General features: G+C 32.9%; 1 protein-coding gene across 3 annotated transcripts in view; it reads left to right on the top strand.

Annotated features, from left to right (window-relative positions):
• Positions 1 to 26,523, top strand: part of unc-5 (netrin receptor unc-5) — a 234,282-nt gene that overhangs the window by 95,771 nt on the left and 111,988 nt on the right. For 2 of the 3 annotated variants that reach the window (XM_017611000.1, XM_017610999.1), the window contains exons 2-3: positions 17,773 to 18,423; positions 18,498 to 18,714. In XM_017611000.1, the coding sequence (XP_017466489.1) occupies positions 17,842 to 18,423; positions 18,498 to 18,714 (799 nt within the window). In that variant the 5' untranslated portion in view covers positions 17,773 to 17,841. Of the gene's footprint in view, positions 1 to 17,584; positions 17,604 to 17,772; positions 18,424 to 18,497; positions 18,715 to 26,523 lie in introns of those variants that run through there. The other variant, XM_017611001.1, reaches the window with a different exon arrangement.

Genomic DNA, 26,523 nt, shown 5'->3' with positions numbered 1-26,523 from the left:
AAATCAAGTTTTTTTGTTTTTATCCGACACACGAAAACTAGTTCCTAGGTACCTCTAGAAAGTACATACCAAATCTGAGCTCTTAATATTAACGGGGAGATTATGCTCATCATAGTTTTCCATTTTCAATTTAGTCTCATATAAAAATAGTCTTTTTTCTGCTAAAGAGATAGAGTATATTCGATTAAGAATGTTCACGATTTAGATTTCCCTGATTCCATATACATATACACATTTGATGTTGCCTTTTTTGCCTTTTTTTGTCTTTTCTACCTTTAAAAAGTGATTATAGCATTTACAATTTTTTTTTAAGGATTAAAAAATATACACATGTCCATGCGGCTTATAGAAGCGCAGAGACCTCTTGCCATGTTGGAAAAATTCAAAGCGGTTTTCTCAGCTAACGTAGGCTTAGAGACAATAAGGGGTGAGGATAAAATTGTAAAGGGCGAGGAAAACGCCCTTATTCCTGATAATATGAACGTTTCACACGTTTACGTGATTCATCTCGCGCTTGTGAAAACCACTTCAAGGAAAGTGATGTCATTTGTTGTCCGTCCGAGTCAAGCACTTTCAAACGAGCTCGTTTATATCCAAACTATTACGCATGAAAAAAATTTAGTTTCAAAATTGTTAGAGTTATGGCGCATTTACATGGTATGAAGCCATATGAACTGTTGATACGCTAAAATAGAGGGACTACATGTTCTAATGAGGAATTCAATGATTTGGAGTGGGATGCATATAATAAATTTTTTCATATGAAAAGTTATGGGGAGATACTGTAAACATACTGTTGTGATACTGTTAAGCATATGAAATTATAGCAAGTTGAATTTTCATACATCTTCCCATAAAAAGTTTAACAGATGCAGAGATACCAAGGGGGGTTTTTCCCATTTTGATGCCTTTTTAATATAAAAACCCACCGAAAAGGAGGAAAGCGGCAACTCCGCCATTCACATACATGTCAAAAGTATGAATTTAAAAATTAAAAACAATAAACAAACAAATTCAAAACAAAGAAATTCTTTGTACTAGAACTTTTTAAATTGAAGCCATTCATGTTTAGTGGACAATAAAAATACGAAGAACTATGATAACAAACTTACAACAAGACATTACAGAACATTTTAATGAGCTTTATATCACGTTTAAGTAAAAATAAGCCTATATTTTCCAAGCTGGCAAAGAAATGAAAATTTGTATTTTTTGTTGTTTACACAAAGACTTGCCAAATATACATATAAGTCAAAATTATAGAAGGCATGTATACTTCTCCCTTTCATTTTTTCATACAGTTTATGCTTCTTTCTGGCTTTTACAAAAATGCAGGGATACCGCACTTATTTCGGTACAATATGATCGTAATGTATTTTCAATTCGAAATCAAACAAAAACATCCCACGAAAATGTTTGCGATTTTAGAACCATTAGTGAATATTTGCAAACTACTGCAAATAATAGAGTGCCATATCTTACAAAGATCAGAGTATTAACGAAACAAACAAGCATTTTATGGCTTCATGTTTCCTTCAAACCGCATTGCTATTTTTTCTAACTTTTCCTTTTGTTTAGCGCTGTAACCTATTAAGTTATATCTTTTAATTTATACATGTGAACTATTTTCAATGAGCATTTTTTCATTTGCTCCAGAATTTTGGGTACATTTTCTTATAGTACCTCTCATTCTTTTTTATATTACATATATACACTCCGAAGTTCGGGATAGTATTTTGAATATACCAGCAATATATGTAAAAGTAGTGCCGGCTGCTGTAGAGCATTACGCAGAGCCTGAGTTCAAGCCCAGTTTTTCTAATAGTGGTTGCCCCTCTGTTGGTAATAGTAAACCTCCGAGTGTATTCTGTCATGGAAACAACTTCTCATTAAAATACAATTGCCGTTCGGAGTCGGCGTAAAACTGTCCTTTACTTTGTGTGACAAAATCACGCACGCCGCATATCGGAGGAGAAGCTAGGCCAAACACTAACATATTGTTCAAGCGATATACATATTCGTCGTTTAAAGTACAAAAGCGCGTATCGTGGTTCTGCAAAACCTCGGAACTGAAATTTGTGCCAAAAAAGATATTTGGTCATCGGAAGCTCCTGACATCAAGCCCTTAGCCATTTATAATAAAATATCGATATAATAAAATATCGACTTAGACATAAGGAGAGAAGATTATTAAGTTTAAAAGAGAGAACCGTTTTTAAAATTTAGGCAACCTCCCATACGAGGTTTTGCATTTCCTTGATGCGCGGTTTTGTGCTTTAAACGAAGATATGTAGAAGTATTGCATACATATTTTGGTGCCCATTCAAGTATAAAATCCACTGAGAAACGGAAGAAAACGGCATCCCTATGATTTCAACTTATGCCAAACGTTTCGTAAACAAGCAATTCTGAACAAAAAACTGTTTTTCCACAAAGATGTTTAAATGGAAGCATTACAAATATGGAAAAATGGCAATCCACAAGGCTTTATTGGCAGTAGGTCCTTTTTAAAGCACATTTAACAAAAAAATAAGCTTCTAGTTTCGAAGCTAGCACAAAATAAAATTCTTTTATTTGTTGTTTACAAAAAAAAATATTGTCTAGTATACAAGTCAAAATTGTTAAATATATATCGCTTTCATTCATTTCTTCATAGAGTTGGTGCTTCTTTTATAGGAAAATTTATACGGCTTATGAACAGATTCATACCATGTAAATGCACCATTAAGCTCTCATATAAAATTGTAAACAAATGTAAAATCATACTTTTATAAGTGTCGAATAATGTTTAGAATAAAAAATTTAAATATAAAAGTAAACGCACAAAAGCATAAAACTTGGGCAATTAAAAACAAGAAAATAGGTAAAACGATTTTATAAACCACTTGTTTTATTTTATTGACAAAATATATATATTCCAGGTAATGTAAGTAAAACAAAACTATAATCAAAATAAAAGCCTTGGGTATCAGTGCTGACAAGATACATGCATCACTAAAGGTTAACTCGTTTGTTTATACTTTTTGACATTATAGTACCTTAAAAGAGAGCCGCACTGAGTTGTCAATCATACCTTATTTAATACACCTTGGTTTTACCCATGATCCAATAACTAAAGGTTTGCTCATTAGTGACATTCGAGTTTTAACACTCCTTTAGCTCCCTTACAAAAGCTTTGTTCACACACACGAACCCACACGCAGTGCCTTGCTAAGGGAGCCGATTTTGTGAAGAGGGGGCGATAAAACTGTTTTTTGAGCAAACCTTCTATTATTGAATCATGGGTTTTGCCTACAAATTTTTGTGTGGAGGGGATTTCATATCGTTAATTTGGGATTATAAATAAAATAATTGTATTAACATTTACCTTTTAAAAATGATTAATATATTATCCTAAAAACTTTAAAAGTTTACATAACTTTCGACAACCGCTTGCCAAATCTTTATTTTTAGATTAATATAATTATTGGTGAACATATTTAAACATTTTTTTAGTGTCCTTATGTCATCTGATTGTTTCACAATGTAGCTAGTCAGCACTATTACAGCTTTCTATATCTGATACCATTGTTTCTGATAGAATTCATACACTGAAATTACACATTTCAATGTGTTATTCAGTATACTCCAGTAATAGAATTATATGTGCAATAGTATGTTTTTCTTCATTTTCGCTCTATGAAAGAAGGGTAAAACTTTTTGCTGTATATGATTATAATTGCCTTTAGTTTATAAGTAAGTGTTAAGTTGATGTTCCTTTATAATTTTAACTACCGTTATCACAAACAATAGTTAATATTCAATAGTAAATAATCATATTTGCAAAATTTTCATACAGAAATCTACGCCAATGACTGTATGGTAAATACTTAAACATGAATAAGCTAATTTCATAATAAAAACTGTTTTATTATTTTCCCTAGTTATATTATAGCCCATAATATCCCGTGGCATTGAACTATCTGAAGAAGAGTCCGAAAATATAACAGGAATGAATTTTTGTGGCATGACAAGTAGTTAATTAACTGCTGAAGTAATCGGACAGCAGAATATAATAAGAAGGTCCTTTAAAAATCCGGACCCCTATGGAAATAATAAGCTTGGTGGACCTATACAACCCCAAATCATCTCCTTGCCACAAGTGAAAGTGCACAATAAATAATAAACACAGTTGTGGAACTTAGGGTGAAAAAATAACTCGCTAAACCACAGACACAAAAATTACAAATTTTGTAGGAAGAATTGAAAAACGCTATTTTCAGTGATGAAAAAAACTTCAATATAGTTAATCCAGATGCCCACACCCAGAAAAAGATTTAGTTATAATAACCAAGATTTGGTTATAGTGACCAAGTGGCATAATTGGATTGGCGAAATAAATATATAGTTCACGAAAGTCTGCAATTTACTTAAGACTTCTAGTTGGGATAAATGTATATTTGTTAATAATTACAAAACGAGTACCTTGATTGGACAATATTGTTAGTTGAATAAAATCATTTTTAAGCAAATATAAACAATGCTTTGGTTGATACAAGTTTTCAATTAATTTTGTGAACTTGCTGTAGACTTGAATCTATTATTGAAAAAAAGGTTCAGTTTGACACAAATAAAAATTTACTCGATGGTTGTTGTGTTTACTTTCTTCTTTATTTGCATATATTAAGCATAAACAATATGCACATATTTACATAAGTTAGTTACTAAAGTAAATAATACCTATGTATATGGTGGTAAGAATTTCCTAAAAAACAACGATGAAACAGGAACAGTTGTGCGAAAACCCAGGTCAATATCTGCTGGAAGTATACTGCTTTGCTAAATAGACACTTTCAAATTATAACTCACATGAATTATATATCCACTGAAAAACTCCGGTTGGTATCAAACTTTGTATTTTTAAATAACTACGTGCGCACCGAAACAACTGACGGTAATAGCAAAACTGAAACTCAGACAAACAAGTCTGGGCATGTCATAGCACACACTTTTCTTTCTCTACCTAGCGCAGCGATCGACATGCCATAGCTTACTGAGCGCTCTGTGACCTCATGCGTGTTTCACCCATATACGAACAGCGGTAGCGGAGCAATGATTTCCACCACAATGCAATGGTCGGCATTAGAGATGGGCGCGTGAGCAATTTTGGCTCACGTTCACGCACGCTCACGTTGATGGTTTTGTGAATCACGCACACTCACGTCCTGCTATATTTTTTCAATCACGTTCACGCACGCTCACGACGCCTATTTTTTCAATCACGCACGCTCACACACGGTTTCTCACGGACATTTTTTTGAAATTGAAACTTTATTTATATAAATAGCATTTCTTATAAATAGGCTTTTATCACACAAGTATTATTAAAAAAGCTTGGCAAAACGCCAGCAAGGGCTGGGCTGAAGGCACTATTATTGTTTTAACAAATTTCAGATATACTTATGTATCTATTACGAGTATAAAAAACAATTGGTAACAATATTCATTCAACGTATGTAATTTTAAAAGGACATTAGCTCATATTTTTGTTTAAAAATAATATTTTGTCGAGGTTTTCACCAATCAGTCGTGTACGTTTTTCTTACAGAATTCTGCCTGACATGGATAAAACTCTTTCACTAGTTGCTGAGTTAGCTGGTATGTTTAAAAATTGCCTTGAAAGACTTGAAAGAAGGGGCAAACCTTTTATCTTTCTCCGAAAATTTTAAAACATCGTCACAACTTTTGTTTTCCGATTTTTGCAAATAAATCTGTATTTCCGTATTAATTTTTTCAAAAACTGTTTCTGCAGATTCATTTGTTGCATCTTTAAATTCGTCAAAATTTGCACGGGTTTTTGCTCTTTTCGAGGTAGAAGGAATGTCTCCATCCAGAATTTGGAAATCGTGCTGAGGGCGAGCGCTCTTTTCTTCAAGTACATTTCTACCTAAGTTATCTTGAAGCATTGTATTTACTGTCCCTATTATATGTTCGCGCTGTTCTGCAGATAAAAACTGTAACTTTTTAAACGGGGGATTTAAAAACAATACCAGAGAATGGACTGAACTTGATTGCAATCTTTTATTTAGAACAACAGCTGTGCTTTTCTTCAAATCGGTAATGACTTCAGAATCAGATGCTATCGCCTCACAATGCTTTTGTAGTTTTTTGTACCACAGAACGTACTCATGGATGGTTGGATTTAAATCCGCGCTCAAATTTTCAGAACTCTTCTTGAAAGGGCCAGGAAATCTAAAAATTTTTCCAATAAAGTTGAATTTATTCTAGATAGTTTATGAAGCTCATTTCTTACTATTAATAATTTTTGAACTGCTTGCCGCATTTCGCGAATGCTTGACAGCATTATATATCAGGAGTTTCACCGTGTCTTAACATGTTGCTTTAAACACTTGTGATAGTTTGTTATTGAGTTCAGTATGTTTAAAATAGCCTACAAGCTTTTCTGAAGCGTCTATCCATTCATATTCTTCCACAAGAAATTCATGTTTATATGAAAAAAACGTGCAAAAGCCGTCAGCAAAAAAAAAGTAATAAAAATCAATGCGATTTTATAGCCGCTCAAAAATTGCACTCATTTTAGTAGAATTTTATAAGCTTGTTAACTGCATACCCAAAAAATGTCTTAAAATTCTGGTTAAGAAGCTCGAAATATAGATAAAAATATTTGTAATTTTTCTAAGTTCTGTATAAAGTTTGAAAGTGTGATTTGTATAGTTTTTGTTAAAGCATGAACCATATTTTTATAAAAAAATATCAAAAACATCATACTTTGAAATATATTGTTAATATTAAAAACTGGACACCATTTATCCATTTTTGACCGCCACTGTACATACATATGTGAAAATTACGTGATTGAGGAAAATCCAACTCACGCACACTCACGCACGCAAAAGTTTCAATCACGCACGATCACGGATATTACGTGATTTTTCACTGAAAGCCGCTCACGCTCACGCGTGAAAAAGCGTGACACAACGTGAAAAACTATTTTTTTAGCTACATAAACATGCATTTAATAACACAAAGTAGTTTGCAAATTTTAAAAAGTTTTACGACCTGTAGTAGTTAGCTGTGATGGAAAAAAATCAACTTTTATATCCCGAGCATTCAAAGGAAATTGACAACCATGAAGAATTTTCAACAACAACTTGACTGTACTAAAAATAACTATAAATTCAAAATTTTCAGAATTCAAACAAGCCGGAAAATAAATTTTTTAATTTTTGTCAAAAAGCTGCAATTAACATTAGATTCGACTTAATTTTGACTAAAACTACGGGCCTTTGTTTCCCAAATCTGTGTGTGGATGGGAAAATACTTACTAGATGTTAATAAGTTTGCTAAGGGGCCCGATTGGGATCCCTACAAAATGCTGTATATCAAAATTCTTTTCGTACGAAATACTGTAAATTAACGTAACAAAATTCTGCAGTGACAAAATTCTGTATTTACAGAATTCTGTATTTAGAAAATTCTGTAAAAACAAAATTCTGTACTGTCTTAAAAAGATTCTGTATTGACAAAATTGTGTATTGACGAAATTCTGTATTGACGAAATTCTGTATTGACAAAATTCTGTATTAACAAAATTCTGTATTGAAAAAATTTTGTGTTGACAAAAGTCAGTTTTTTACTTGAAAATCTCATATGCCAAGCAAGTTGCTATTGAATAGTCGTAAATTTTATTAATAAAAACAATTAATATATAAGGAAAGCAAAAGATTTCTAAACTGCAATATTAACTTAAGCGATAATTATACATAGAAAAATAAATGAGAATTTCAAGTCCAAAATAACAATACAAAAAACAAAAGACTTCAATATTAATTCAAACGATAAGTATGTATGCAAAGAAGAAGTAATAAGTACAAAACACAGGTACATGATTAGATTAAAAACAAATATTTTTTGCTATTCTTTTCAAAAAAGAAACTTTTCCAATAATTAATCTTTTTTTTATTATTCTTTTAATTTTTTTGTTAGATCTAATTGATCTTAACTTTCTCGGGAAAACTTCTCCATTTTCTACTCTTGATATTTGTGATTTCACATAAATCATCTCTGCATTCAAATTAGGTATAAGTTGGTAAATACCGCAATTTTTTTTCCCTACAATGACATTAAGTCGCCGATGCCAAGCTTCTACACTATTTTGAGTTCTTGGAAACTGACTAATTTCTACATTGCTATGCACTGACCAAAATGACGGATGATGTTTTGGTGGTTCATCAAATTTACCAATGTAGTTCTTTACAAACCAATTTGCGATTCTTAGCATGTCATAATCATCAAAAATACTACAAAGACTGTTGTAGTATTCCGAGATTTCATCGGAAGGAACAAAAGCTAGGCTTTTCAGCATTCGAAGTTGTAACGAAAATATCTCAGAGTTTCCATATTTTTTAACCAGTCTGAAAGCAATGAAAGTGAATGAACCTTATGCAGATATATTACATACAGACAACCACATACCTTTCTTTTTGAACTTTTCTCCAGATTATTTGACTGAAGTGGAAGAAGCAGCCACGCAAATCAGTGTTCGGGAAACAATTTCTTAGCGCCGATATCAGTCCCATTTCAAAATCGCTGATAATTCTTTCGGGTTGAAGATTTAGGCCGTACTCTGATGTGATTCGGAACAATTCTTCAAATAAAACCTCGTATAATTCTTTGGACTTGCGGCTCATAAGGCAAACCACGAGGGGAAATGTTTCACCTTCCACTATGGCATGAATTGAAAACAGCTGTCTCATTATTTTCGGGGTAACTTGAAATGTTCCGTCCACAATCCAGCAAGAACTCTGACTCAAAAAGTTTAAAGACGACTTCGTACCACAAATAATTACGCATTCATTCCGCTCTGTGAACTTTTCCGCCAATATAAATAATTCTCCTTCCAGAGTATATAAATTTAAAGGAATATCTATGTCCTCCAAAAGTTTTGGTTCCCGAAAAATGAGGTGCTTCATGCCTTGATCTTCGAATTCTGGCCTTTTGGGCATTTTTGGATGGTAAATAGTCCCGGTAGCTCTGCTCTGCTTCCACTGTAGTTTTTTGTATTATCTGACTTGGCGCTAAGTGACTTCTTCGAGCCATGCGCTTTACTTTATTATTAATTTTTGCAATTGGTAAATCATTGGGAGCTGGTTCGTGGCAATGGTCCGCGGGTTGTTTAACAATGACGTGATTGTTCGCCAACACCTTTGTTACAATTCTGGATTTGCACTTATTTTGTATTCTTTTACAACACGCCCAATTAAAAGTTTCCATTTGGGTTTTTCTTTCAAAATAATAACAATAGCCGTCTAAGAACAACTTCTTTCCTCCTTTATTAGAAGTTATAATTTCTATTTGTGACATGACGAATAAATATTTTAATGAAAAAACAAAAATCAAAAACGACACGTGCTTTAGTTGCTTTCACAATTCTTACGACAATGATAGACATTAGACAAAGAAAAATATTGTACAGCAACGAAAATACAGTCTACCCCAACAACTGTTATCATTGCAGCGTAGTGTTCATTAACTTTGATTTACAAATAAGTACATACTACTTTCGGGGCTTCACTGCATTGGAATTTTGTTTGGAATGGCACAACTGCATTGCTTAGTTGACAACAACAACTTCAACGAAATCAATTAAAATGAAGTGAAAAACAAAACAAAGATGAACAGAAATAAAAACAAAACCGATTAGTTGTTCTGTATTGACGAAATTTTGTATTGACAAAATTCTGTATTGACGAAATGCTGTAAGTAAATGATAAGAAATTCAACAAATTTTATAAAAAAAGTGCGCACTTTTTTTGTTGAATTTCTTATCATTTACTTACAGCATTTCGTCAATACAGAATTTTGTCAATACAAAATTTCGTCAATACAGAATTTCGTCAATACAGATTATTTTTTACAGAATTTTGAAATACAGAATTTCGTATACAGAATTCTATAATACAGAATTCTGAAATACACAATTTTGTATACAGCATTTTGTAAACAGAGTATTGTATCATACAGCATTACGTACCCAACCCGGCCCGATTTTATATTCCATAGATGTACTGTGTAAAAATGTCCGCTCTTCTCGGTGGATACATATGGAAACAGTTTTCGATTTTTTATGGATACGTTAAATTCTAAGGCAGTGGCAACACTGCTGTGTGCATTGCTCAGCTGGCGCTCTTCGTATGTGAAACACACATGTGCTCAGACAGCGCTCAGCAGTCTTTAGGGGTGTCTCACAAGCATGAAAACATTCCGCTCTGAAACCAAATCGTGGTTGCCTCCAGTGCTCATTTACACACGGCGATTTTCGTTGCCGCAACTCGACGTTTGTAGAAGACAGCGAGACGAGGAAAGGAGAGGGGCACCGAGTTGCTCGTGCTTGGGCAACACGCTTTGTGCTCTCGTTCGTCTGTGTAAATTGAACCGCTGTTCACTGCTGACAACAACAATTGCATACAAACAAACCGCCGTGTGTAAATGAAACGAGCAACACCAAAAGGGAATGCGAAAAATCGCGTCGACAAAAATTTCCGTGTATAAACACAGTCTAACTAAGATTTGTTAACTATGTCTAAACCATTTGTTGAAAGAAAGCTGACCTGCATTAGCATAGCTTAATAACATCCTTTTATGAACCATACGTTAAGTTGAATGGAATTTGTAGAAATATGCTTCAAAGAAATATTAATTAGTATTTACCAAACCCTTCAATTAAATTAACGATTTGGTACAACCTAGATGAATATTAGAAGCTTTAATATATATAGTTATTATTACCAACCCATGGTAATAGTTCCCAATCCTTGGTAACATTTCCCAAATATTGTCAAAATTCGTGAACTAAATATCTTTAGTTATCGAAACTAATCCTTTTTCTCAGTGCACCATAAATATTGGAGAGTCATTCGGCTTCTATGGCAAACCTGCCCTTAGTGAAAGGAATCTCTGATAGTAACAAGTAATTTTTAGCAAAAAACCGACTTAAAAAAAGAAATATATATATATATATTTCATGATCCAATGATCGGATCTAAACCAGATTAGTATGGGACACTACCTTTCCGATGCCAAAGAATTATCGAAATCGGTTGACGTGGTCCAAAGTTATGCGGTAACATACATAAAAAAAAGCGTAAAACAAATAAAATTATATCAATACCAACAAATAAAATTATCTTAAAAAACTTTTTTTGAAATAATCGGTAACCTAAAAGTTGGTTTTTTGCACATATAAATATTTTCTACGAAAATTTCAACATAATGGTACAATTCAATTTTCTTGTTATAAACTAATGCATATTTATAAAGTTTTTTATATTTTTTTGATAGAGTTAATGAAAACAATTATTGGGAAAAAACATCAAAGATCTAGTGTTGGATTTTCATTTAAATAGTTTCGGTTGAAGTATTGCACATATAATTCTTTCACTAGGGTATATTGTCTTTGTTCATTTAACTGCATGTCGTTCAAGTAACTTGAAAGTGGAATTTACTTTGAGACAAGAGTTGTATTTTTTAGTCCACTTTAAAAATTAGTTTAGTTCGTTCAGCTCAATGAACTAGCTCTTCTGAGTCTTAGTTCGTTCATATTATTGAACTATAGTTCACCTAATTATACTACTTCGGTAGTAGGAGCTGAATTACAGAACAAAAAATATGTGTGTTTTATAACACATAGGTGGCCCGATAATTAGAAACGATTTTCTTTTTCAAATTTGACCATCTATTTGTACTTATTATTTTTAACATAGCTTTTTAGGAAAATATAGTGCATGCTATAACAAAAATCATGTAATTCAAAGCTTTAAACTTTGTATAAGGTTTATAATAATTTGACGAAGTTTGACAAATAGACATAAAAATTTGAAACTTTTTTTTTGAATTTCCAGAAATAATTCGGGTATGCAGTTTTGTAGCCCATTAAATTTTAGTATAATATTGTGAAATTTTGAATTACATCAAAAATCTCGTTGATTTTTGAGATTTTTTTCGCTAAATATGTAAAGCGATTTCTTTCATACAAAGTATGTTCAAAAGTTTTTTTTTGTATGAGAGAAAATGAGCAACACCGCTAACAAAATAAATTCTCAAAAATGAACGAGATTTTTGAGCTAATTCAAACTTGCACAACATTATACTAAAATTGAATGGACATACCCGAATTATTTCTAGAAATTCTAAAAAAAGTTTGAAATTTTGATGTCCATTTTTCGATCTTCGTCGAATTATTATAAACTAGAGTGCCAGTTACTGTCGAAATTCGACAGTTTTTCTAGTTTTTAGGAGCCTTGGAGAGGTATTCTAACTTAACACGTAGCAAAACTTATACGGTAGAAATTAACGTACCGGAACATCTTCTGCTTTGGAACTAAAACATAACTATTTTTTTTTATCTTAGAAGGTGTTTGGATCACTTCGGACTTGGAATTGACCTCAGTGCGATGAATTCGAGGGATTTTAAAAACACTGAAGTTCGATGAATTTCAAAAACACTAAAATGGATAACTCAACAAAATTCGTTAACTCGACCAATTTCGATAACTGTGAAATTCGACGGCTCGATAAATTTCGATAGCTCAAAAAAGAAAATTCTTTGGATACCTTTATAAATTTTTACTTTTGACATCACCACATTTTTCGAAAACTATCTAAACATTTTGATAACTCGTTACACTCTGTAAGACGATTATATAACCTTGAAATTTCGATAAATCGATATATTTTGAAAATTCCATAAACGCTTCGTTGAACCAACCAATTTCAGTAGATCAATAATTATCGATAACTCTGTAAGTTGAAAGAACTCCATGCATTACGACACCTCGATAAATTTCGTTAAGTTTATAAATAATATAATTCAATAAATATCGATAACTTGATACATTTCTTTAACTTGACAAATTTCGGTAATCCCACACGTTTTTATAGCTCGATAACTATCCGTAAATTTGAGAACTAAGTTTCTGTGTCTATAAATTTCGGCAACTCAGTAAACATTGATCAGTTGGAATAATTCGATACGTTGCGATAACTTAATAAGCATGGGTAAATTTCGATAATTATAAACTTCGATGATTAGATAAATTTCGGTAACTTTTATGGCGATTTTATTTCGATTCCTATCTGAGAATTTCACTTCAGTTACCCTAATTCCTATGTATTTGTCTTTATCTCCATTTTCGCCTTTATCTTCACTTTTGCCTTCTTTTTTTGTCTTCATCGTTGCCACTTGTTTCCTCATTTCATATTTAACTTTATTTCAAAGTTTGATTTCATTTCCAAGCAAAACAAAATGCGAAACCTGTGCGAGCCTGTAAATATTTATAATGAAACGGAAATGCGCTGCAAAAACAACCATACACAAATATGAAAATTTTTAAACGACGATTTTCAACCAATTTCGAACTATAAAACTCCTCATCTACGGAAAATTACTTTCCAACGGTATTTTTGGTTTGAAATCGGCAAATTTACCTTGGTCTTCATCTTTGTTTTTATCTTTCATATCTCTGCTTTTATCCTTTTCTTTATCTATTCACGTAGATGAGGTGAGGTGTGATGACGTGATAAGATGTGACGGTATTTTTATGTGATGTGATAGGATGTCATGTCATGTGCTGTCATATCCTGTGATGTCATGTCATATGATGTCATACCATATGATGTCATATCATGTGATGCCACGTCATGTAATGCCATGTCATATCATGTGATGCCAAGTCATGTGATGTCATGCCATATAATGTGTTGTCTTATTATATGATGTTATGTCACGTGATATCGTGTGATGTGATATCATATTATGTGATGTAACATCATGTGATGTCTCATCACATCATGTGATATAATGTGATGTGATGTCATTTAATGTGATCACATTCCATGTTCTGATTATTATGTCGATATTTATATAGAAAAATATAACGATTGCAAAATCGATTAATTCATCTATAAATATAACAATCAACAGTCTTGATTATTATACATATCGGCAACAATATCAGTTACTAAATCGATAACAGAATCAATTATTTAATCGATTATTATACCGATAACAATATCCATTAATGTATCGATAACAATATTGATTATTATGTCTATTACAATAGCGGTTATTTAATAAATAACAGTATCGATAACAATATCGATTATTTTATCGATAACAACATCAATTATTATATCGATAAAAATATCGAGTTTTATATCGATAACAAGATCGATCTTCATCCTCATCCGTTTCTTCATTTGTATCTTTATTTTTGCATATTCCTCGTCACCTTTACATTAAAGTGTTTAAATTTACCTTGATCTTCGTTTTTGCCTGACCTCTAGGCATCTTTGTTTTTATTTTTATTCTCAAACCGCTAAACCTTGAAAATTTACTCCCAACCAACCAACTGCCGCTAAAGAAGTTTCACTTTATAAATTCAAGAAATTTTCTTATCCTTTCCGTTACCCTAATTCATATATATCTGTCATTGTCTCCATTTTCGTCTTTATCTTCACTTTTGCCTTCTTTTTTTTTGACCTCATCGTTATCATTTATTTCTTCATCTTCATATTTATCTTTACTTCAAAGCTTAATTTCAAGTGTGAAGTGAAACAACATGCGAAACATGTCAAATTGAACATGTTGCAGCAACAGCTATACACAATTCGAAAATGTTTAAACGACGGTTTCTGCCGTAATTTTCAACCAATTGTGAAACCATAAAAACTCTGCTCATCTGCCTTTCCAACGGTGTTCTTGGTTTTGAAATCGGTTCGGTAGAATCGCCAAACGAACGGAGACAAAATTTATGTTAGCGTATTAATATATAGATCTTATGCGAAGTTTAAAGCTTTGACTTATTTGATTTTCGTTGTAGCATGCACTATATTTTCCTAAAAAAATATGTTAAAAATAATAAGTACAAATAGGTGGTCAAAACGTGGAAACGAAAATCGTTTCTAATTATCGGGCCACCAGTGTACATATAAAAGATTAAGTTAATCTGCAAAGTAAAAAACAAATTTTTCCTACAAGGCCATAGTCTTCTATAACGACACAATTTTACCGTCTTAATTCATTTGACTTTCTCCAAAATCACGAAAGGATGTTTGGATTAGAGTCTGACCGATTAATCGGCATCTGCATCGGCTAGTATCGGCCAAAAGAATCGGGATCGGCTTTGGCATCGGCCGTTTTTGGCCGTTTTTGGCCGATTCTTAGCCCATTGTTTTTACTTTTTCCGCACTTCATTCCATTTTTTTTTTTACGCTACATATGAGATCCCTTCCACAAAACAATTTCCAAACATCAATGGCACGTCCTAGCTACTTAAAATTTGAATAAGAAAAAGACTATGGGACAAAGTATTGTAATGATATGTACCTATGCATAAGCGATATACTACTTTCAGTTTAATTTATGTGTGTACATAAATAAGTGAATAGATTCTTGAATGATTATTTGTTTTGTAATGTTGTTTAGTTATTTGTTTATGTTTTTCTTCTGTTATTATAAAAGTTTATCAAAAACATTTGTTCTTGAATGAGTTTATATTCAAGTAGTTTTTTTGAGGGTTCGGCATCGGCCGATGAATCGGCATCGGCATCGGCCAAAAATTGGGAATCGGTCGGACTCTAGTTTGGATTTCATATGGCGATTCAAATTTCCATGAGAGCCATCAGCAATGCTTATGAAAACTCGGCAGTAGTGCCTGCATTTCATTTTCTTTTCTTCAATTTTGCCTTCGAAATGCGACCAAATTGCGCTTCGGTTCGGCATGTGAAAGCGAAAGTTTTTTGTTAAGCAACAAATCCCAAAAACTCAACTCAAATATTTACCTTTTCACACAAATTGCAGTAAACTATGTAAAACATTGGAAATCCAATGTTTTTTTTAGCGCGATTTCCGATCTGTTGTCTTTATGCCTTTACAACGAAAAACGAGATCTCAAATGTGTTAAAATTACATTTTCATTTTTATTGCAGTGTTGGCACAGAAAAGTTTAGTTGACTTTAATGAACGAACTAATGAACAAGTTCAACTAAAAGAGCTGGCTCATTCGCCCTTAGTTCAGAAGCTCCCCAAGCCTATTTGGGACCCATGGGCGCCGTAGAAACGGTTATTCGTAAATTATTTAGAGAATTACTTAGAGAGCGAATTACGTGCCGTAGAAACGTACTCTAATGTAATACGATTATTTCATTTGCCTTCCTAAAAGCGTAAAAGATCGCTATACTATGATGCTTTTTATGAAGTAAACAACCACTTTTATTCTTTTTTTTCCAAAGATATTTATGTTAGTTTAAATTTAAAAGGAAAGTTTATGTCAAATGGGACCAATGGCGGCTAAGAAGAAGTGAAACTACCTTTAAATTATTGTATCGTAGTATGAACTATATTTTATTGGAAAAAAAATTAAATCTATCAATGAACAAGTAAGAAAGTCTAAGTTCGGGCGGGGCCGAACATTAAATACCCGGCGCAAGTATTACATATATGCCTTTTCACCTTTCCGAAAGCTACCGCTACATGATAACCATACCGAGTTTGGTACAAATTGGTAGAACGGTTGCCGAGATACATATATGTGATCATAAGTGGGCGGTGCCACGCCCATTTTCCAAAATTTTATGATAAGCGTATTTCCTGATAAAGAATTGTTGCAAGCATCAATTTTGAATAAATTAGCTTCAATATTTACGGATTTATCGAAGATTTTGTATTTCTCGAAATTACCGTTATATGGGATGTGGGCGTGGTTATTGTCCGATTTTTTAAATTTTCGGCCATTTAGTATGCTGTACCAAGGCCAACAACTGTGCCAAGTTTGGAAGAAATTGGTGCAGCGGTTACCAAGATATACACATGTAACCATAAGTGGGCGTGGCTACGCCCATTTGCCAAAATTTTATAATATTCTTATTTTTCGTCTAAAACTCATTGTAAATATCAATTTTGAGTGAATTATCTTCAGTAGTTACTAAAATATCGCAGTTTTCGTATTTCTTAAAATTACCGTTATATGGGAGGTAGGCGTGGTTATTATCCGATTTCGCCCATTTTCAATACCATCCGTCCCACGCCCAAAAGAAGTTCACGTACCAAGTTTCGTTAAGATATCTCAATTTTTACTCGAGTTATCGTGTGCACAGACGGACGGACGGACGGACGGACAGACAGTCACCGCTTAATCGATTTCTCTTTTCATTCTGATCATTTATGTATACATTTGTCTATATCTATCTCGATTCGTTTTGCCTGTTACAAACAACCGTTATGTGAACAAAGTTATAATACCCTTGTGCACAAGTGCGCTCGGGTATAAAAATTAAATGGTCAAGACTTGGAAAGCTGAATTGTTTCTAATTATCGGGCCACCAGCGTATGTAATGTGTATATGTATGTACAACGTACATCCTACGAATATAAATATTTATATACATGTATGTATATGCGTATGTATGTACAATTTTGCAACTACGACCATGCAAGTAACTCAAGCGATTGTATAAGTAGGTACCGGTATGTGTATTTCTGCATACATTTATTAACTTATCTGGAAGAGACTTGCATATGACTTGAATTTATTATTTGTGACTAGGTATAGGTATTTGTTTGTACATATATGTACATACATATTCATATATGTACATATGTACGTAAAACGCTGTGTGGTTTATTCATTGTATAATTTCCTATCATCTTTAGAGCACGCTCAAGTTTTTTGATCGTAGCTGTACTAATCTAAGTGTCACTTTTATCATTCGCAGGATTTTCGACTTAACTTCTTTACATGAAGATTTTGGTGCTTAAAGGAAAAGATTAGATAATAAAAAATAATGATAAAGCTTAGAAAATGTGATATTTTAATCGCTTTCGCATTGACTTTTAAGTTTGTGGTTGTGGCCAATCTACAACGTACTACGGACTTGATCCCTGAGCAGCGTAATCACAATTTTCCACTAACCGACAAGCTTAATAATCATTTAAGAACCCAAGAAAACAGTTCTTTAAATAGTTCACAAGAAGTAAAAGCCAAATCTTTGCCTGCTTTTCACAATGCCTTCGAATCTGATAATGTACAGTTTTTAATAGACTCTGATATAACATTAGACAAAGAAAGGCCAACACATGCTACGGAGCCTATACATCACAAAGATAATGCAGTTATAGAATCGACCAGCCAAGGACAGAGTGATATTCGGCCCAATGAAGATATAAATACGACTAACAACAACGATGAGCTGCCAAAATTTGAAAATGTCGAATATGAGGAGCGGTCGTCTGGTACTATACTAGGCAAACTAAACACAGCTGAATCTGGCAATGCTCTACCAATATTTTTAACCGAACCCGAAAACGTTTATGTCATCAAAAACCGCCCCGCTTTACTCAAGTGCAAAGCTGCACATGCGCTGCAGGTGAATATCTCTAATATATCTTATTTACTTCATGTATAACTTGAAAAAAAAAATATATATATATATATTTTTAGCTACACTTCAAGTGCAGTGGTAGTTCTCAGCCGCCTCCATCAACTCATGATAAACATGTGGATCCTCACAGCGGTGTCCATGTTGAGGAAGTAACAGCTACTATACATCGGGATCTGGTTGATGAATATTTTGGAAAAGGCCCCTTCAAGTGTGAATGTCATGCTTGGTCTTCTCGGGGTGTTGCCAAAAGTCAAGCAGCTACTATAAGTATAGCGTGTAAGTTACTGTTTTCCTAAGGTTTATATTAAGATAAGTATGGAGCTATTCTCATATATTTTGATATTTCCAGACTATTTCAAAAGCTCTTAAAAATATAGTGCAGGTTGCGCTCCTAATTTTAGTTTTGAAACTATGTCGTCCTTTTTTTTGGTTTATATACAGACACAAACGTTTCATCAGGCTGCAAAAAAAGTCCAAGTGTCTCAAGTGTGCCGCATTTAACAAATGTACGTTAACAAATGATTACAGAAACACGTGAAGAGAAGAGGGCATGTAATGTAATGTGGAACGATTTTCCGTCATCCCTTGTCAAATTTGGTTTGGAGACACCGGTTTCGGCGTTGTGCCATCTTCAGTGTCATTTTTCGTTCTGTCGCCTCTGTTGTTAGATCGCCAGATCGCATCGCACACCTCATTGTAATATCTATCTATCCACCTTGGCGGTCGTTGGTTGGCAGCAGTATGGTCAGGTTAGTCTTTGTGGATAGATTTAGCAATTATAATTTTGCTCTATCCTCGGAATTTTGGGTCCACGCGTGCTATATTTGACCAGAAATTTGTTTTGTATAGAGGAGCTACTCCCTCCGCACATTAGTGGTGTAATCGTTCCGGCATACTCCAACATGATGTTTTGTGCCGAACACAGTATATTTCAATGAAGCTCTGTACATTATAATTACGGTGACCATATTTATGGTAGCCGAATACGGGACAAAAAATAACGTTGCCAATTTTTTCCACAAAAGCTAGAGGATTTTAAAACCTTTTTCAATGATTCTAGATTTATTAGCCCTGAAACAGCATCTTTATTTGGCATATATTTTTCGATCTTTTGTGAGTGAGCACATAAATACTCAGTTGTAACATTACACAATTGTAGAATATTTTTCCATAACTTTGTACTTTGTACTCGGGATTTTTACCCCGCAAAATTTATAACAAACAATCCTAGACAAGGAAACATGATGAAAATATCCGACAACATTTGAAGCACGAGTGGTATTCAACGGTTTATTTTCAGACTCGGATTTCGGCTAAGCACAATGCAGTAAATAGCATCCGGAACGAGCTGAATTGCAAAGCGTACCTTTGAAGGGCTCCATTTCCCTCTCATCTTTGAGAACTTCTTTACTTTTACAACATTCTCATGGTAGCCTTCTTATTTGGAGTTTCTCATGTTGAAGATACAATCTTAAATACAATCAGCAAACATTTTTTTGGCCTAATGAATATCTCCTCTCTTCACAAAATTTTAAAATATCCCCCACACCTTGGTACAATTATTACAGGTAATGTCTTCCCAGAGAGTTTTGCTTCACATCGAAATTCGTGCGCCCTTATTTTCATTTTGACGCATTTCAATGCTGATTCTTTTACTTTTAGTTGGCTTCATGATACAATCATTTTTAGAAGGTAGTTTTGCTTCTTCTTATCGCCATGTTAGCTACCTCAGGGGTTCCCAAAGTTTTTTCACCGCGGCACCCTAGTTGTGCTAAAAAATATTCGCGGCACCCCTACTATTCAAATGTCTACGAAAACAAGAAAACGCAATGCAAACCTTATGCTCCTTTAGCTTTAATGTGAGGACTGAAATTGTTTTGATGATTTCATTATTACCTTTAAGTTTATTGGGAGCTTTGACAATTTTGTCTTGAAATCATTTGACGCTGAAAGCTTGCTGGTGTGTTTATTTTTAACCGACTTCATAAAAAGGAGAAGGTTATCAATTCGTCGGAATATGTTTTTTTTTTATGTATGTTACCGCATAATTTTGGACCACGTTAACCGATTTCTATCATTCTTTTTTCTTTTAAGGATAGACGTTACCTTACTGGTGGTCCCATATTAATTTGGTTTAAATCCGATCATCGGATCATGAAGAAATCAAAGATAATCTTAAATTTGTATATGAGAATGGAAGTCGGTTTATTGTTTTGCTTAAAAATTACTTCCTTATGTAAGCATTTGTCGAAAATGCAGTCTCACATAGAACTGTAAAAGTAAAAGTCACTAGTATTTTTAATGCAATCTTGCCAACAGCAGTGTTTTCTGTATACACTTGCATCCAGAACTCTCTTAGCTCTCTTCGTAGTATCTCATAATCAAAGTGCTGTCCAAGGCATATTTAATAAGGTAGAAGTGACAACTAGCTCGAACTCTCTCGTAGCTAGTTATAATGTCAAATAATGAGGTGCGTGTGCTATGTTTGCTACAAATTAGCATTAAGTGAAACTCATCATGATGAAATTATACCAGGTGTAGTAATGAGAGCGAGATGAAAGATTTGACCCTATCTTATTTGAAAATTTGCCTAAATTTGTATAAGATAGCCGCATGTCAGGAAAATAAAGCGAGAAAGCTTTTTTATTACTTCACCTACTTATAATTTCTCCATGGAAATGCATCAGCATAAATACATACATATGTATGCACGTATACTAATTTTAAGGATTACTTCAATATTACCTTCAAAGAATTTTAGCTGCATTCGCATCTTATATGCACATATACATATGGCCAGAAAAGAATACCTCATAAAGGAAACCACGTCATTAAATGAAATATGTGTTTTATGAAACTGTTTTCAACATTTTTTGTTTCTATTCGCCTAATGTTTTTGTGCGTTTAGTTTCTTATTTAAATATTTACTTCTAAGAAATATCCCCACATAAAAGAACGATTTAAAGTTTTCTTCTACATACGTATGTATATCAGTGTAAATCCAGGTCCGTGTGCTTCAGACAACCAAGTCTTCTAACTTCGCAACTAGGCGCCTTAAAGTATCGCACCCCTTTCCATACAATGCAACGGTCGTAGTTCCTGCTCCTTTTTCACTTTTGTATATGAATGTATCTAAAAATGCATGTGGTCGAAAAACAAAAAAATTCACACAATTTAAAACTATCTCAAAGCACACAATTGAATTGTTAATGAAAATTAGAAAATGCCAACTTGAAAAGGGTTAATAGTTATTCATCATTTGACATTATAGTCGGTGTTCAAACGAGAGAAATATCAAAATCACTTCTACCTTGTTTAATATGACTTGGTGCTGTCTTCACTGTTGTCTAGAAGGTTTTCAAAAGCTTAATTTGTCATCTCAGTAGGTTTACTTTTCGGGTCACATGAAAACGGGTTTGTTACAGAGACCGTACCGGTTAAGCATTTTGTAATAAAAAGCAAAAAATTTAAGTTATTTTTTGTCTTTTATTATTTTGAGCAAATAATACCGGTTAATTCTGCTTTTTATTTTTTTAAGGCAAAAATAAAAGTTAAAATTTGCCTTTTATTTTTTTGCGCAGAAAATAATCGGTAATTGTTGCCTTTTATTTTTTCAGGCAAAAATAAAAGTCAGAGTTACAAATCAAGGTTCCAGAGTTGTGTATACTCGAATTTAATAGGTTTAAAGCTCCTATCTGGATTCTAATAACCTCCTAATACCAGTGTTAGATCAAATCTATATACATATGTATGTATGTATATATGTAATACTATGTATACATTAGCATGGGCCGAAAATCCGCTTTTTTAGAACTTTGAATGGTAGTAGCAAAAATATGGTTCATAATGCTCTAAAAACAATCTGTGTGAAAGATGACAATTTTTGGTCAATATCTTAGGCTCGATTCTCAGCAAAAAAAAAGTCTATATACTAAATTATGTAGGATTAATACTTTCGAAAATACTTGCAATTTTAGTAAAAAATGTATTAATTAATTGTATTTATTAATTTTTATTTTTTGAGCACATTAACTTTGATGGACTTGATATGGACTAAGATATTGATCAATAATTGTCATCTTTCACACAGATTGTTTTTAGAGCATTATGAACCATATTTTTGCTATTACCAATCCAAATTCTAAAAAAGCATACAATACATGAAAGCAATTTTTGTTAACGGCAACAGATCTGCACCGATTATTCGATTTTCAAAACTGAGGTTCCAAATTAAATGGCTTGGCCTCTAAATGTACAACAGGGTATTACATTTTTGGAAAGGGTTGCCACCTTTTCTAAAATTATATATCCTGCACCGTTTGTTGTATTAGAGGAAGAACTTCTAATTTGTTTTGAAAAGGGTTGCAACCTGTTACAAATAATTTTTTTTCTTGCAGAGCATCCAATTTATACCATTCTCTCGAGTTTCAAAATGAGGTGTCAAATGAAAGGGATTGACCTATAGACGTTCTTTGGTTTTTTTAAGGGTTACTGAAGAGGTTATATTTTATAAATAGTAAGGATAATAGCGTGTATTATATATATGCAATTTAATTTTATTTTAAAAGAGATATGTTTATTCTCTAAGAAAATTTTTCTGAATGAATTTCATTTTCTTTACATTTTGATTTTACAAACAAATTAAACAATTATTATTTTATTTAAAGAAGTATAAATTCAGCAAGTTATAAGCACTACATATGCTCCCCCTTCGCTAAAAATAAAAACATTGAAATTATTTAAATCAAACAAAATGTAGCTCGCTCTTTTGGTTTTGTCTGAATATTGTTAAAATTATTTTCTATAAATGCGGGTTTAACTCTGTCAACTGATATATTCCTGTGCGTGTTGTGTATCTGTATTTTGAAATATTTTGGATGTTTTTCAAGGACTACATATGGACCTTCATATGGAGGTTTCAATCCCGGCTTATTACTGTCGACACGTACAAAAACTTGTTTGCATGATCGCAAATCTTTCGGTATATAAATTTTACTTGAATTTTGGTGATGAGATATACCTGAATGAAAACTTTGAAAATTATGTTTAATTTTTGTAAGAAACTCATAAACATTAAAATTATTTTCAGATTGAACTACGAGTTCACTTGGTAAACGTAAATTTTGACCATAAACTAATTCTGCTGCAGTAGATTTAATATCTTCCTTGAATGAAGACCATAAACCCAATAAGACCACAGGAAGTTCATCTGACCAATTTATAGAATTTCCCCTCGCCAAAATTGAAGCTTTCAACTGCTTGTATAGACGTCCAATCATGCCATTAGCTTGAGGATGATATGCAGTGGTTGTGATTAACTGACATCCCAAAAACTTTGCTAATTCTTTGAATATATTGGATGTAAACTGAACACCTTGATCACTTGTAATTTGAGAAGGTACTCTAAAACTTGGTATATATTCTTTGAAGAAAATAGTAGCAACTGATTTCGCTGTGGCTTCTCTACGAGGATAGGCTTCTGGCCAACGAGTGTTTCGATCAATAATTGTTAATATGTATCGGTAACCATTTGAAATTGTCAAGGGTCCTACAATGTCTGTATGTAGATGCTCAAATCTACCTTTTGGTATAGTTATTTTACTAATAGGAGTTTTAGTGTGTTTAAANATAGGAGTTTTAGTGTGTTTAAATACTTTTGCTTTTTGGCAACCTGTGCAAATTCTAACCCATTCATTGATTTCTTTATTCATTCATGGCCAGAAATATTTGGATTTAATTAAATCTCGTGTAGTACCAGGGTGAGCTATGATAAGTAATTTAGAAAATGCTTCTTTGCGAAGGCTTTGTGGTATGTATGGTCTAGTAGTTCCATTTGATTCTTCACAAAAAATTTTAATGTTAAGAATAGGAACTTCAATTTCTATTAATTTATAAATACAATCTGGATTCTTAATAAAATCTTTTAAAAATGTATCTTTTTGCTGTTCTTCATATAATCTTTTAAGGTTAAACTCTTGATTTTCTATAGGTTCTACTTCTTGAATTCGCGAAAGTGTGTCTGCTACAATATTATTTTTGCCTGAAATATGTTTGATGTCACTAGTAAATTGTGAAATATATTCAAGATGCCTTGTCTGACGAGGACTACGTTCAATTTTCGAGTCTAGAACATAAGTTAACGGTTTGTGGTCTGTATAGACCGTAAATTTACGTCCTTCTAATATGTGCCTAAAATGTTTAATAGTTTCATATATTGCTAACAATTCTCGGTCAAAAGCACTGTATTTTGTTTCAGATGCTGTTAATTTCTTTGAATAGAATGCTAAAGGCTCAATTTCATTTCCAATGTGTTGCTCCAGAACACCTCCTATCGCAATTATTGAAGCGTCTACTGATATTGAAAGATTTGCTGTTTTGTCAAACTGGTTCAAAAGGACTTTTGACGCAAAAATCTCTTTGACTTTTTCAAAGTTTTGTACCGCTTCACTATTCCAAATTAAACTATGGCTCTTTTGTTTCAAGGCAAGTGTTACCATTGTGTGAATCGGGCTTAAAAATTCCTCTAGCCTTGGTATATATCGATGGTAATAATTTACCATACCTATGAACTTTTGCATTTGTTTAGCTGTTTTGGGACGTTCAAACTCACGAATGACTTTGACTTTTTCATTAGTTGGCTTAATGCCTTCGTTAGAAATATTGTAACCTAAAAAATCGATTTGTGATGCGCCAAAAATGCATTTATTTGGCTTGATATTTAAGCCGAAATCGTCTAAAGTTTTAAATACTATTTGTAGGTGTCGTAAACGCTCCTCTTCATGACTACTTGCTATAAATATACAAAAATAAAATCTAAGTCCGCTAAAATTTCATTTATAAAACGTTGAAAAGTCTGCGCAGACCGAAAGGCATTCTTACAAATTCAAAAAGACCAAATGGTGTTGTAATCGCGGTTTTACCAATGTCTTCTTCCGCCATTGGTATTTGGTGATAGGCACGTACTAAATCTATCTTTGAAAAAATATGTTTTGAACGCAAGTTTATATTTAAATCGTGTATGTGAGGTAGTGGATACCGATCAGGTACTGTTATAAAATTTAATCTTCCATAATTACCACATGGACGCCAATCATTGGCCTCCTTTTTGGGTACTAAATGTAATGGAGAAGCCACATGTGAATTGGAAGAGCGACAAATATCAGATTTCACTAAAAAATCAAACTCAGTTTTTGCTACTTTAAATTTAATTGGATCAAGTCTTCTCGGTTTCGAAAAAGGTAGTTTACCATTACAAATAATACGGTGAACAGTAGAATGTTTAATGGGTTTATTGTAGTCAGGATCAGATATTAAAGATGGAAATGCCTTAAGTAATTTTGTATATTTATCTTCTACAGGAAATAATTTTGGCAACGATATTTTCGAAAAACCAGATATTGCACTTGCTGAAATATTTGTCAATGGGTCTACTAAACGTTTATTTCTCAAATCAACCAAAAGGCCATATTTTTCTAAAAAATCTGCTCCAATTATTGGTTTTATTATATCTGCTATAATAAAACTAAATGGAAATTCTCTTTCTCTTCTTAAACATAAATTTACATTTAATATTTTTGTACCATAAGTTTTTATGGTAGTACCGTTAAAAATAAATCAGAACATTTGGCATTATTTTTGAATTTTGAAAAAGGAAGAACTGAAATTTCAGCAACACTGTCGATCAAAAATTGTACCTTGTTGTCTTTATCATAAACAAATAGGCGACGTGTTGAAATTTCGTCTAACCCATTACTTGTCGCCGAAGTAATAGGTGGAATTAGTTTTCCTGAGATTCATGCTGCCTGTATGAGCACGGTTGTTCGCATTTTCTTGCTTTACTGCCAAATCGATAGTGATATCTACAAACCCAGTTTTGAAAATTTGGCCTTGTTCGCGAACGATTCTAACTAAATGGTCTAGAAGCTCTTGCTATCTATTTTCCATGGTCTGCCTCATAGAACAAATTTCCATGGACAACTTTACAAAACTTTCACACATAGAATAAGTAATTTTAACTAAATTTTCCATTGATCTTTCGATGTGTGAATTTGTTGTCCTTATACTAGTGCTACAAACTTCACTTTT

This window comes from Rhagoletis zephyria, unplaced genomic scaffold (genome assembly GCF_001687245.7).
Source record: "Rhagoletis zephyria isolate East Lansing unplaced genomic scaffold, Rhagoletis_zephyria_1.1 Rzeph_scaffold_00365, whole genome shotgun sequence".
Lineage (NCBI taxonomy): Eukaryota > Metazoa > Arthropoda > Insecta > Diptera > Tephritidae > Rhagoletis > Rhagoletis zephyria.
Note: the sequence above shows the minus strand (reverse complement) of the source record. Positions and strands in the feature narration are given on the sequence as shown.